Source organism: Coptis chinensis, chromosome 8 (genome assembly GCF_015680905.1).
Source record: "Coptis chinensis isolate HL-2020 chromosome 8, ASM1568090v1, whole genome shotgun sequence".
Taxonomy (NCBI): domain Eukaryota; kingdom Viridiplantae; phylum Streptophyta; class Magnoliopsida; order Ranunculales; family Ranunculaceae; genus Coptis; species Coptis chinensis.
The window spans coordinates 2,665,249-2,680,677 of NC_141463.1; the positions used below are offsets into that span (position 1 = coordinate 2,665,249).

The 15,429-nt window shown below is 39.9% G+C and overlaps 1 protein-coding gene across 1 annotated transcript in view; it reads left to right on the plus strand.

Moving 5' to 3' along the window:
* Positions 1-5,999: 5,999 nt before the first annotated feature.
* LOC147479306 (uncharacterized) overlaps positions 6,000-15,429 on the plus strand; it is a 28,200-nt gene continuing 18,770 nt past the window's right edge. The window contains exon 1 of the mRNA XM_086578399.1: positions 6,000-6,318. Coding sequence (XP_086434525.1) covers positions 6,000-6,318 — 319 coding nt within the window. The remainder of the gene's footprint in view (positions 6,319-15,429) is intronic.

The following is a 15,429-nucleotide window of genomic DNA, read 5'->3' on the forward strand; positions in this document are numbered from 1 at the left end:
TTTTTAATCCCTCAAACCCCCTTTCCAGTCCTGTCTTTCATATAACATACACTTAAAAATGGAACGATACCCTACTCATCTTTTACTTATTGAGGGATAATTAGGTTTTGATACGCTTCTATTTTGTTCAACGACCATCATCTATTTACATCATCCATATACCATCTCACACACAAAAAGAGGCAAGGTCAATGAACAGGGGTTTCCCTACGTACTATGTAGAATGACGACATAATGTATAACTTGTTAGGGACTACAGTCCACGACTCCTTCGCGGTGATTAGGAAAACTTACAAAGAATCAATACCTGTGTGTATGGTTAAAAAGGGATTATTCTATATTGTTTTGTATAATTTTACTATTTTATTTTATTTTTATTTAAGAATTCATCAAAAATTTATTTCACTAATTTGATAATAGGACGTTGACTAGCGCTAACACATGAAATAGATCTAGGGCTACAAAACCAAAACTATCATAGGCAAATGTGATAAACGGACGTTGGTTGGCACACATGCTTGTTCATGTTTCTCCATCTTCATTTCCACTACACAATTAGCTACTTGCCCTACCCCAAGAACTCCATTGCCAAACCTTAATTAACATGGGAGAGACACTTGTAACGTCAACATAAATGTTCTTACCCTATAACCAGTTGTATAGATAGGAACATATACCGGTCGAAGCGACGGTCTACCATCAACTAGGTCTGTCAAAAAATTGACAAGGGCCTTTTTTTCACTTGCACTGCTACCCAACAAATAACATCATACATGGTCATGACGATATCTTAAACCAGGAAAATACCTACAACGTGCTGCATTATCTCCAAAGGCATCCAATCAGTTCTTCTAAAATGCTGGACAACGATCACCATCCTTGTATGTACAATGGGATCATGAGGCAGCAACGTAGGGTGGCCCAGTACTCAACAGGGGTCATGCGCTAGCCATGATCCTCGATTGGAATAGGCGATGGAGGACAACCAACTGCAAGCAACCAATGACAACTTTCTGTCGAGCTGACAACTCATGATAATGGTTGTATCCCTTTCCTCCTTTCACCCTTTTCTCTCTATTTATTTATTTATTTATTTTATTGGTAAGCCTGTTTTAAAATGAGATCAGTAACTCTTTGATGTTGGCGGGGTTCGAGCCCCAGACCTCTGGTATCATCACCCAAAGGTTTTACCGAATTTGCTAGTCGGCTTTTTCTCTTTTTCCCTCCTCCTTCTCTCTACCTCCTATTTCTTTTTATACCCCTTCCTTTTCTCTCTCAATCGTCCACCTGTCTCCCCATCTCACGGTCTCCTCTCTTCCACGTGTATATCCCGTACTGTGGTCTACATATCCGCGGCCCTAATTCCATACTCCACTATTCCCTTTCTTATCTTACCCCCAAGCCAATCTGCCATCTATCCTTGACTTCCACAGATTGTGACACTACAAATGGCCCCTCTCGAGTCCGCAAACATTCATATGTTCGAGGATATAGAATATCCTTTCTCTCTTTGCCCTATGTTCTGTCATGTCCTTTCTCCAGCTTACGTTGCCATAGTGTACCTGTCATCCCACGTGACCCTCATGCGTGCTCTAGTCAGTGACTCCTCATTTCTTGCGCCTCCACGTGTCGTGCTTTCCCTAGTCCCCATAGAGGCTCCTCGATTTCCATCTAAAGGCTTTTACCATTATACCCCTCTCTGGCTTCAAGTCCCGCTCGATTCCCATCCTTCCTCTAATTCGTTTCAAGCCAACTCTCTCTCTCATTTTCGTCTGCCATTTTTGCCCATCCTTTCTCCAATCCAGTGTAACTCTCCTCTCACCAACAACGTTCTCCGTTTCGGTCTCTCTTTTCTCCTTCTTCAGCGTGACTATTCAAACACCCTTTGCTCGATCGGTGCATTAATCCAGGTTGGTTATATCTTTTCTTTCTTTTTGCTTTCACTGTTCTTGAAGTTTTCGTTATCTTTGAATCTGCCCTTCTTCTTCTTCCCTGTTCATCTAATGTCCGAATCTCAGTCTAAGGATTCATCCTCTTCGCAGTCTAACATGGTGGCGTCTCCTCCTCAGGAAGACCCCATCGCGGCCCCATTCACCTCTGGGCGGCCCTCTGCACTTTAGCCACCATCACCACGATACCGTAGACCTAATTTAGAGGCGATTAGGGCTACCTACGAAATTCCTGATGACGTACTCATAGAGCATGTGCCCCGAAGTAACTTACTTTCCTTATCTGGTTCCCTATCGACCGGGGTATCTCGTAACCACGTTCGGTCAAATCATAGCCGGCATGTGGTTCCCATTGTCACTCATAGACGTCGAAGTGTGCAATCACTTCCACATTCCCCCCTGCCAAGGTATTGGTAACTTCTTGAGGATTATGTACGCCGCGAATCACTATAACAAATCCCGGGAACCCCAGATAACCCTCCACAATATCATTTCTCATTATTATATAAAAAAGTGTACCAAAGATGTTAGCGTAGGATACCACTCCTTCTGTGTCAGTCCCGGGAAACAATCTTTCGTCCTTCACATTACCACCTTGGACAAGGCCTGGCATCACTATCTTTTGTACGTATCAGGGAACTTCCTGTCCGCGGACATCCCAAGCGATGTGACTCTTACTCACCTAGCTTTTCTGACCAGCGGTGATTGTCTTTACCTATTTCCTTTCATATATGTGATATATGCCGCTAACTGAACCTATGTTCTCCCTTTGCACAAGTTGGGGGACTGATTCCAAGTCGCACATCTACACGGGGATTACTTCGTACATCTCCCAACAACTCCACAACTTGGGACCAGCTCAATCGGAAGTCCTCGGTATTGACCTTAGCAATGGGACTCCATTGCTATCTAACCCCGCCCTTCACACCCCGGGAAGTATTCCACACCATTCTACCACCCTCCGCTAGTGGTGTCAAATGGGCTGGCCCAGCCCTCAAACAATGAAGCCCTCATGCTTTGAGGGTCGGGCCAGCCCTACCCTCATTTACTTCGAGGGCCGGGTCGGGTCAGGCCAATGCTTAAATCTCGAAGCCTTTACCCGCCCCTCAACCCTCTCGAGAGGGCTTGAAGGGCCGGGCTTGAGGGCCAAACGTGAGGGCAGGATACTATGTTATACATTTAATTTACAAAATAAATTTAGAAACATTAGTTAAAAATGATAAAATCGAATGCACTTCACAATTAAACCTTCAAACTACTAAAAAAACTTGTTAAAGTTGTATTAGTCAATTAAGATCAATTAAATTCATTTCATAAAATATTATAATGAAATTATAAGGTTGGCAAACTTAATAGGTAAACGTTTTTTTAAGTGATTTTTAGCATATTAATGTTAAAATGAAATATATTGTAAATTTTTTTATTAAAATATATGTAATAAATGTTGAGGGCCTAATGAGGGCCGGGCTTAAGGGAGGGCTTAAGTTTCGAAGTCTAGGCCCTTACCCTCCCCTCAAAGGATTGAGGGCCAGGTCGGCCCAGCCCACGAATGTGTGAGGGCCTCATTTTGAGGGCTTTTTCAGCCCATGGGCCGGGCCGGGGCGGGCGGGCTAAGGGTTTGAGGGCCATTTTGACACCCCTACCCTCCGCCTCCCAAGGAAAGGAAGCCTCGGTCTTCTCCTCCTCTCTCAAGAAGAACTCAACCAAAGAAAGGCCCATCTGGGAAGTGCACCGGCCGCAACTTTACCCACAAAACTTATAAATCCCAAGCTCGTGTCCAAGCTTTGGCGGCCATAATTCACAAAGCCCAAGTTGACCTTCACTCTCACTCCAGCAAAGTCGCGGCCCCTTCCTTCAGATCCATCTCCACCTGGGAAGATCAGTATATTTCTCCCGAGACCCCATTAGTTGATTCTGCTCCTCCTGCCATGGACATTTCCGAGATAAAGCTGTTTGACAACGATTCTGATGATGATGTAATGGAAATTCCCCAATCCGCGGCCGTCACTATAGTGGTGGACGTTTCTTCTCCTGTCTAGACTTCGCCTGGTGAGCCTCCCAACAAGTGGATCCAGACCTCAGTGTTTGTAAAGCCCACTCATATTGTCTCCCACACCTCCCAGGCTCGCTGTCCTGGCAAAGAGGTAGCCACCACCAACAAAGGGGCCCCCACTCTGGAGATCTTCCACCCGACCTTCAAGGTCTACAGCCACCATGTCAACACCGCAGACTCCTCTCTAGAAAACCCTGTGGTAGCCTCTACCTTGTTCTACAGCTCTCACCTTCCCAGGGACATCGCTTATGCGGAGGGGGGTTCATTTGAGCAACATCGGACCTCTCTGTACACTAACTGGGAGAAGGTAATTGCCTCTTGCACCGTAACCTTTTACATTATATTATTTTTTTATCTTACCATCTCTTTTCTTTCTAGGTGAGCCTGGACGTGTCTTACATGATCCGCGGCCTATTCTCCTCCATAAACATGGTAGAGCCGCTGGAGAAGGAGGTTGGCGGCCCTAGCGGGTTGTGTGCTACTTGTGCTTGTTTTCTGCAGTTCTAACTTGATACTGGATTTCATAAGAGCTTAACATCACCACCCATTTTAGCATTCTCCCAGACTTCTCCGCATTTAGTGCTTGTTTGAAGGGCAGATTCGTTACCACCACTACCGCATGGTTCAACTTTAGCGCCGAGAAGATTAGAGCCAAAGCATACTTTTCCACTCTATTGTAACGGGTCTCTGCATCCAACAAGGTTTTGCTCTGAAAATACATAGGTCTTTCTACTTTGTTGACAACCCGAATGAGGACTAAGTTAACCGTGTACTCGGTGACCCCCAGATACAGATACGATTTCTCCCCTTGCTCTGGTCGCGACAACAAAGGAGTCTTGCCCAAGTAACTCTTCAGTTCCTAGAATGCCTCCTCACATTCCGCAGTCCATAAGAAATCTGGTGTATTCCTCAGCAATCGATACAATAGTCTACACTTATTCAACCACTTCGAAATGAATCTGTTTAATGCCACGACTTTTCTCGTAAGTCGTTGTACCTCTTTGACATTTTGAGGGGAGGGCATTTCTACCAAAGATCTTATTTGTTCGGGATTTGCCTTTATTCCGCGGTGAGTCACAATATACCCCAGAAACTTTCCAGTGGTCACCCCAAATGTGCATTTCTCCGGATTGAGCTTCAAATTATGTGTCCGCAGTATGCTAAATGTCTCCCTCAGACCTTCTAAGTGTTCCTCTTCAGACATGCTCTTTTCCACTATGTTGTCAATGTAGATTTCAATTCCTTTTCGAATCTTTTGTTTTCTTTTTAAACAAATAAGCTAGGGTTATGCAGACCCCCACCTATATTAAACTCAATGTTTCCTTACATAAAATTTTCCATTTGCATCCTCATTTACAATGGTTTGTAATTCATAATCTAAGGGACTAGCAAAATGGACCGTAAACCAGTGGCGGAGCCAGGGGGACCCAGGGTACACCCTGGCTCACCCTCAACTTTCGGTAAACAAAAAAAAAGTTTTACTTTGAGTGTTTGGCAGAAACTAAAAAGCGGTAACCCAAAAACAGTATAAAAGACTAAATCCCATCGTACTCCTCACTTTCTCACAAGTCAGGACAAATTTTAAAATATCATCACTCAACAGTATTTGCATAATTGCCTCGAACTAAAAACCCAAACCCATAACCCACAAAAAGACAAAAAAAGCACAACATACACCCAAACAAAAAACTCCAATACTCCAAGATAAATAACGAAACAAAAACCCCGGTACTCGATTTTGACTCTTTGCCTCTTTATTCTAAAGTCTTCTAGGTAAGTCTAATATTATTAAATTTCTTGTCTTATTTTTTATCTTTTCATGTTGATTCCTAAATCATGTTTTTTTAATTTTTTTGTATTCTTTTTGTAAATTCATTAAACCACATATTTTTATTTAATTTTATTTTGTGAATATCATAATAACATTGGTGGTTTATTTTAATTAGTGCAATTTCAATTCAATTGATTAATGGTTTATTTTAATTATTTAAACATATATGTTAAAGTTTTTTATCAAAGGAAAGTCATTGCCAGCTCAACCTACTCAGCCACCTAATAACACAAATAATGTTGCTAGTGTTGAAGTAGGATCCTCCTCAAAGCGAAGTCACCAAGAAACTGAGGATGGCGGTGTTGAACAACCCACGTTAAAGAGGGTTCATCGTGAAGAACTTGACTTGTCTAGTCTTCAGGGAGACCCTGCACTGAGGAAAAAGATTTCAGATTATCATCCTAATGATCAAGACTCGGTGAGAAGAGCATATTTGCTTAGGGGTCCTTGCCAGCCTAATCATGTTTTTCCTCCAAGAACAAGAGGCAAGAGAATCCGACGCTTTCAGAAAGAGTGGTATGAGGAGTTTAGTTTGTTGGAATATAGTATTCACGAGGATGCCGCGTTTTGTCTATATTGTTATCTCTTTAAACCTAATAAGGGGACACAAGGAGGTGGGGATGTTTTTTCTCACAGGGGGTTTACTAATTGGGAAAGGAAAACCAAATTAAAAGAGCACATTGGAGGACCAAATAGTGCTCATAATATTGCTTGCAGGGCAGCACAGGCTTTGTTAAATCAAGAGCAGCATATCGAGACATTTCTTCACAGACAATCTGACCAAGTTCGAAGGGATTATCAAATACACTTAACTGCAATAACTGATTGCATTAGGTTTCTTTTGAGACAAGTGATAAGAGCCCAAAACTGTAGTTTTAACCCCTTAACAATCATACTTTTAGACCAATTATGTGAGTAATAATTAAGAGTTAATACTGATTACGTGTTTTTATGCATTTCAGGCTTCAAACTCCATTATGTGCAGAAATGTGCCACTTTAGCGAGATAAAGGAGCAAAGGTCGGTTGCTAAGGAGTTACGTGAATAAAGGCCAAGAATCAAGGAGACAAAGCCTTTGTAAAGCAATCCAAAAGCTGAAAAAGTCAACACGAGGGGATAAGCGATTACACAAGTCATGAGAACTTCCGAAGGCGTATCTTATGTCAAAACGGTGGCTCGGAAAAGAGCTTTCCAATGGTCAAGCCTTGGCCCAATCGAGGAGGAGCATAAGTGGATGAAACATCGTCGAAGCCAACTACAATTTGAAGAGCCCATTTTGGACTAAAGAAATTGGGTTTTGGGCCCGATTTTCCGGCCCAAAACATGGCTCCAAGCTCATGCACGATTTTTGGATCTGAAAGTATAAAAACAAAAGATTGACTATTTGTTAATGGTAGTTAGGTTAGGAACCTAATGTTAATGGAGTTTAGGGTTAGAAAAAGATAGATCTAGATTAGTTTTTAGATCTAGATCTAGTTTTTTTTACATTCATTCAATTAGTTAGTTTAGAATCATATTTTAGTTTTTAGAATAAAGTATTAGTTCTTCATTTCAATTTAGATTATTGCTTAAATTCGTATTTAGATTTAGTTGTCTTAAATTCATAATTAGTTATTCACAATCTTAGTTCTAAATTAGTTTTAATTTCAGTTTAATTTAATTATGTCTTATTGTTATTATTGTTCTTGTATTGGGAATGGTAGTATAGAAATTTCACATCAAATCATTACTCTCACCATTGTTCCTTTTGGGTTTGATTAGTTGAATTCGATTTAAGTCTAGAGAGTTAAGAGTGGACGAATCCTTACTCATTATATTGCATGATTATGTTTTGAGAGTAAGAATAATTGATTTAAACGTAAGAACGGTAGGATTACGTATTAGTGTTGTTAACATTAATATTTAGGATTCTATTATTTCTACGGTTATCAAATGGCGTCGGCACCGCTGCCGGGGATCGAACCCAGGTCACCTGCATGACAGGCGGGAATACTCACCACTATATTCAAACCCATTCTACAGTTTTGGGCTCTTATCAAACCCTTTTAATTCTAGATCTACCCATTCTCTACCCACCCACCCTTTTAATTTTACATTCTTATTTCTTGAATTTTCGAAACTGTTCACTGTTTTAGGCATAAGGGATGCGGATTCACAGAGAAAAGCACTGCAGTGAAGGTATTTCTAAATTTTCGAAAATTCTAAAAATTTTCAGACATAATATTTAATGTGTTGTTGATTTACTAGAATATTTTCAAAATTTTCAAAGTTGGTTTACCTTGTGAAAAAATACGATCCTTACAGTGCTGCATTTCAGTTTTCACACCGTATGTTCTTGAAAAACAGACGAGTAAGGTTACTTAGGGACTTCTAAAAATTCTATAATTTTTACAGGAGTATCTATCCTAAGTGAGGAGTTTGTAGTTAAAATTTGACGAGTTTTTTATTTGTTTTGACCTCCTAAATAGTAGAGTGTTTCCAGTGTGTTTCTGCAGTGTTGCAAACACTTAATATCTGGAACACCAGCCAATAAGGAAAGGTTGTAGAACTCCAATTGCTCTAAAGTTTTTACAAGAACAAGTAGGATCTGTCAGGAGTCTCCAGTAAAAATTTGGAAATTTTTGGCTTTGTTTTGATGGGTTAACCATTCGGTTGTTTGTATTGTGTCCGAAAACTATTTTGCAAACTTTGCAGGGCAGTAGAGGGACTTTCATAGCTCCGATTGATCTGAAATTTTATAGGCTACTTGCTAAACGTCTTAGAAAATTACTGTAAAAATTTCAAATTTTTTGGAGTACGATAAAAGGCCTAAAATTTGAACACCCTGAAGCGCGACCCGCGCTCAAACACTGGACATCTGAAATTCTTGAGCGCGACCCGCGCCCAAACCGAGCGCGACCCGCGCTCAAACACTGGACATCTGAAGTTCTTGAGCGCGACCCGCGCCCTAAGCAAGCGTACCTGCGCTCAAAACACTGGAAGCTGAACGCGACCCGCGCTCAAACACTGGACATTCACAAAACCCTGAGGCGCACCTGCGCCCAAGGAGAGCGCACCCATGCCCTGAGCTGATTTTAGCCGGATTTCCACATTTTTGTTTTGAACTTCGATTTTTCAAGTTTTTCAGTGTTCTAACTTGTTATATACACTGAACACGCGTAAACAAGACGCTATTCATAAGCGAAGCAAGGACGCAATCAGGTATTCCTTTCTTCCACTCCTCGTTTCTTTTGTCAGAAGAGTTTTAATTTTAGTATAATCAGGCTTGTTTTTCGTAGAAATAAATACAACACGCCTATCTAGAATTTCACACACTACACTTGCATCAATGGCTAAAGAACAAGAGACTCCTCTCTCTGATTTTTATAAAGCCCTAAACGATGGCCCTAAGTGGGTGCATCGTTCTTTGCAGACCTAGTGGGGATTTTTGAATCCCCCTAATATATTTAACTTGTTACCCGGTTTTCATGGTTTAGACCACGAGAAGCCTTACCAAAGACATCGCGTAGGATAGACCAAGTTCTCACTACATTCCATCATCCTAGCGTAAGTCCGGATCAAGTTAAACTTAGGGTGTTTCCTTTCACCCTAGCCGACAAAGGCGGCGTCTTGGTTAACTGCCCCAAACGCCAAACTCGTGGACTCATGGGCTCAACTTGTTCAATTGTTCATGGAACAATTTTACCCACCACTAAAGACAAATGAAATGTTTCACAAGATTCATTTCTTGGCCGGAATCCTCATGAATCCTTTTGAGGAGGCACGGAATCGTTTCATCGATCTTCTCATTGAATGCCCAAGATCATAATCTTGCGAAAGACACGCTTTGTTCGTGCTTTCTTCAAGGGGCTTTCACATTATTATAAGGAGGTTCTAGATATTATGGAGGGGTAGTTTTCTTAGTAAAGGAGCCTTGGAGGCTTATAAATTCTTAGAAGATCAATCTAAGAAGAACACCAATTGGGGAGGTAACGATTCCTCCCGCTCCTTTCCTTATTCTCTTGAGGTTAAATATGATCCCGAGAGCTTAAAACTCTTATCGATGCCCTCACTAAAAGGTAGATGCCATCTCGTTTCAACAACAACCCACTCCGGTCATGAACATTAACTCTACTTTCGTTGTAATGTCATTTGTAGTCTTGAGCATTCCGACTTCTATTGTCCTCTTGTCTATGCACAAACACCACCACAACCATCACACTTCAAACCGGTTAACTCAACATCAAGGACAAGGGAACTTAGGTGACCAGAATAGAGGTTTAGTACCCATAACCCAGAACTATCAACATCAAGACATGAACGCTTAACAAGCTTTAATTCCAATACAACCATCTACAGACAAAGTAGTAGTGACCTTGTTGGAGAAACAAAATCAAATTATGCAACAAAACTCAACTTGATGAAAGATCAAAGATGATCAAAACTCTAATATGATGAAACAAACGATGCAAATGATGCAGTCTTTGTGCCAAAAGGTTATTGACATGTCTTCTAACCAAAATAATAACCAAACCGGCGTGTTTCCAAGTCAAGCAGTGCCTAATCCTAAGTTAACAAACACCGCCTTCGAAATAAAAAGTATTGATGTAATGGTAATATAAACCAAAGGAGACCTCTAGGCAAATACTACCCTTCGTTCAGGGAGAGTAGTTGATAACCAAGTGACTATACCTAAAGATCACCCGCAAACTATAAATGATACCATACCAAATACTGTCATAGAAATTGAAGACCCTACACCTGTAGAGGTTCCAATATGGAAACCTAGTTGGAAAGTGATAAAAGATAAAGCAACGGTTAACAAATATGTTCCCCCTCATATTAGGTATAGGATAAAACACCGCATGAACAACTAGATTTTCCTGTAGAAGGTGAAGTTAAGTCTATTGAGAGTTTTGTATATCACATTAGTGCTTCCGACGATGTCATCCCTACACTAGTACATATCCCTCTTATGGAAGAAGACAAAGATCACAATTTTGACTCTTTGAACATAACTGAACTAGAGAAAGAATTTTCAACCCTGCCTTCTGACCATAGAAGAGATGGACTAAACCTCACAATAGACGAGATAGATGAATTCCTTCAAGATGGAGATGAATACCATAATTATATGGATGCGAACAACCTAGATGAGGAATTCGACGAGTTTCTAAGAGCCTGTGATGATCCACCTTCTCAAGCAGTACCTAGAGCACCACCCTACCACCATCCACCTGAGTTAATCCCTCATAAAATCCAATCATTCTTCCCACCCTTTTCTTCTAACACTTATCCACATTCCAAGTATTTTCCAAAACCATTCATTTACTCACGATCATTCACTTGGACACCTTCTTATTCAACTAAGTTGCGCCATAGAAAGTTTTGGAGCTTGATTCTGTTTGGTGGTGCATTCCATGTTAACTATTTATGGAAAGATCCACAATTGTTTAGATTATTGATATATGGGAAACTGCATGTAAATACATATATATCACTTTAAGTCTAGGGAATCTGACTTTAAAAGACCCACATTTTAAAACAAATTTTTACAAACCTGTTTTCAAAAATTTGTTTGGGGGTGGGGTGTTTGGTTTTTCCATGCTTGATCACTAAACTTCCTATTCTTACCCCCACCTCGCTCCCTTAAAAGTAGCTATATTTCTCCTTATTTGTTGTTTTGATGTTGTTTTTTATTATTTTTAGTAGATAGGATGTTACGTTGTTAAATTCCGTAGTTAACTTTGAATTTGGTAGTTAAATGTTGTTTGAATTTCAATTTTAATATAATATTGTTCTTTTCAAATTGTGCATGGATTTTATTGTTAATTCCACCTTTCCGAATTGTTTGGGGGTGGTATTATTTATTCTATCATGATTTGTAGAAGATCCTCCATTTTAGAGTTTGTTTTGGAGTGAAGGTTGAGAATATTGTCGTAATTGGCATACCTATGATTAGATGTGGTGGTAGGATGAAATCTAAGAGAGTTTAGAAGTTACTATTCTAAATCCAGTATAAAAGATACCAGGGTTGTTATAAAATCAAAAATATGGTTTGTTTCCATTTTCGGGTTTGGAAATTTTCTATTTCCGAAAATTGCCTTAAACAATTTGGAAACTTGCCGATTCGTTTTGGAAGCTCAGAACCTATTTAAACTTCCTTCATTCTACACTCACAACCCACACTACACCCCACCATCATCTCTCACCTTTCACTCCAAGCTTTCCTTTCTTTTTCCTCTTAAACTTCTGCTTCAGCACTTACGAGCGCACCTGCGCCCTAGACAATTTCAAAAAGTTTACTCAGAGGACGGGACCGCCAAGTGGAAGCGCACCAGCGCCGCCTTACGAGAACACGGAAAATTCTAGTTTTTCGGGTTGTTTCGGGTGATTTGCAGTTTGTTCCAGGCGTAGTTTTTGAGATGACATCTCCTACAATAATACCAGAACAGTCTTTCGAAGATTTGTTTCAAAGCACTAATTATGGTGCTTAGTTTCGCGAGGTGATCACACACGTAGGCTGGGAACCGCTTATGGTTCTTGCTAGCATTTGTTCTTGGACTTGCCATGCCCGCTGAAATACAAGACCCATGATGCTATTGGGTAGATAATATGCATGTCTACACTTATGACTTTTTGCATGAGGCTTAGGGGGCAGGCATTTTCCGTATCGAGGACCAAGGCGAATATAACGTCGCCCTTGGTAGCTTGTCCATGAACATAGGAACTGTTATGTTTTGGATCATGCTAAACATTTTAGGGGAATGGCGTTTTTTCTTCTGTGAATGATGCCACTTGCAACGTCTTCCTTGCTTTAACCACGGGACGTATGTGTCATGACCTTCCCAGAACCTTGATGTCTAGTTTAGCACAAGCCCATAGCATGAGGCATAAGTATCTTCTTATGCCTGTTTTAGTTTGCCGTATTATGCTATGTTTTTTCCCTATTTTTTGTGCCCGTTTCACGGATTGGGTTGGGGTCGAAATTGTGAGACCCACCAATTGTATTATCCGATCTTTCCGTGCAATGACTTGGCAAGGGTGAAGGATACAACCTCATCAGGTTGCACCTTACACCCCATCCGACCAAGTGGCGCTTAACAAGTTAGCATCCGTAGATGATAAATGGCGGCAAGCTTGGCAAATTATAATGGCATGGCAGGATGCGAAGGAACCTCACTTCTTTATAGAAGAGGAGGATGACGAGTAAACTTATTTGGAGTGGAGGTAAGTTTTTAGTTTCGGTTAGTGTCCGCTTATGTCCCAAGCAATTTAATTACATTTACCCCATAATGGGTGGAACTCTTATAGAGTTCGTCGGTTTTTATTTCCTATATTAGTATGTTCTAACCTTGTTTTGCAGATGTTCCAGAATTTCACGCGTTTCCATGGTATTTTTCTACCCTCTTTATTTAAATGCTTTGAGGACAAAGCATGCTTCTTGTTGGGGGGCATATAGAAACACGTGTAATTAAGGCATCTGTTAGGATATAGATATGTATAATATACATTTGTTTTCAAGTTAAAATTTTCAAAAATATAAATAAATAAGTTTATGCTATACACTTAGGAATATTGGTATTGTTTTCTTTCTCTATGCTCTTAACAATCTAGAAGTCTCACGTAGCTTTTGCATCAGAATAATTGTTAGAAACTTAGGTTAATATGTAGGTAATAATCTTTGCATCTATCTATAAATATATTACATGAGTATCTATGATTGTTAGCAGTAAGTTTCTGAAATCTAGGCTAGAGTACTTATTCTACAAATCCTGTGAGAATATAGCCTAAAGCCTTATATGAGCGAAACATTTGAGAAATGATACAAGGGAGAAGTAAAATCCGGATAGAGAAATCACACGTCCACTTGCTTGATCACTATGCCATATCCTAAGCGAGAATTTAGGCCCTCTTTGGATCGATATAGCCAGAAATTCAAACCTATGAATTATTTTTTCCGCTAAGTAAGCCCCTCGAGCCTTTCTTTAGCCTTCCATAAACCACAATTCCTTTACCCTGTTACAAAAACAAAACAAAATAAAAAAAAATTCAACTTACCCAATCTAGAATAAGTCTGAGAATAGAATGAGTGAAGAAAGAAGAAGAGAAAAACCTGTGTAAACAAAAATTAGTTAGTTGCTTCAGAAAAAGAAAAGAAGTTTCCATCCAAGGAAAAGAAAAAAAAAATAGAAATAAATAAAAACTCCAAAAATAGAATAAAAGGGAGTCAAAAGCCAAAAAAAAAGAAAAAGAAAAATATGGCTAAGGATGGAAACAAAGTATAGAAGCAAAAGAAAATAACAAGGTTTTCTCTAAGTTACATAATATGAAGACTCTATTATCTCAGACTTGTCCTTTTGAATATCCATTTCCTTCCTTCTTAAACCATCTCCTAATCCCATGACACCTAATAAAGACCTCTAGCTCAATTAGAAATATGTTAGTGTGATAGTAAGTGGCGGATGTGTTTGATCGACCGCTTCCTTGTTTGTCATTGAGATTGTAAGGTAAAGTGTGCCCTTTGATTAATGGAGTAAATAAACTTGGAGGAAAAATCAGAGTGGTTTTGTCTTGACATTTATGTGAGGACCTACTTAAGAACACTATTCGAAGTTTTCAAAACGAACTTGCTAGGCATTTCATAGTATTACTCATAGTATATATATTTGTATCATAGATGATTGATTATTATGCATATATTAGTTTAGGTTTTGACTTGGTTATTCTTATTCAATTGCTAGTGAGATGTATAGATAGTTGAGACATGAATGAGGAAACAATAGTTTTATTTCTTAGTCGTTGTAGTATAGATGAAGTTTGTGAGTACCTTCATTGGAAAACTCTCACGAGGTTATAACTTCGTCCACTAGGGAATTCCTAGTGGTTTAAAGGCCTTGTTGCATATGGTCAATGCAATCGCACTCAGTGAAACGAGTGTAGTTAGAACTCCATTTTTGGTCACTTATTCTAATTTCTCATATTTGCTTGAGGACAAGCAAAATGCTGTTTGGGGTAGTTTGATAAGAGCCCAAAACTGTAGTTTTAACCCCTTAACAATCGTACTTTTAGACCAATTATGTGAATAATAAGTAAGAGTTAATACCGACACGTGTTTTATGTATTTCGGGCTTCAAAGTCCATTATGTGCGAAATGTGCCACTTTTAGCGAGATAAAGGAGCAAAGGTCGGTTGCTAAGGAGTTCTGTGATTAAAGACCAATTTCCAAGAAGACAAAGCCTCTGTAAAGCCCGGTCAAAAGATGAAAAGTCAAAGTCCACGCGGGCAGAAACAACACACAAAGTCAGCAGAACTTCCGAAGGCCGTATCTTTAGACTCAGACCCTTGGAATGGGGCCTACCTTATGTCAAAACGACCGGCTCGGAAAAAGCTTTCCAATGGTCTAAGCCTTGATGCAATCAGAGGAGCAGAAGTGGACGAAAAGTCTGTTGAAGCTAACTGCAGCTGAAGAGGCCTTTTTGGACTGAAAGTATTGGGTTTTGGGCCTGATTCTCTGGCCCAAAATGTGGCTCTAAGCCCATGCACAATTTTTGGATCTGAACATATAAAAAAAAAAGCTTAGCTCTTTGTTAATGGTAGATAGTTAGGTTAGAAAAT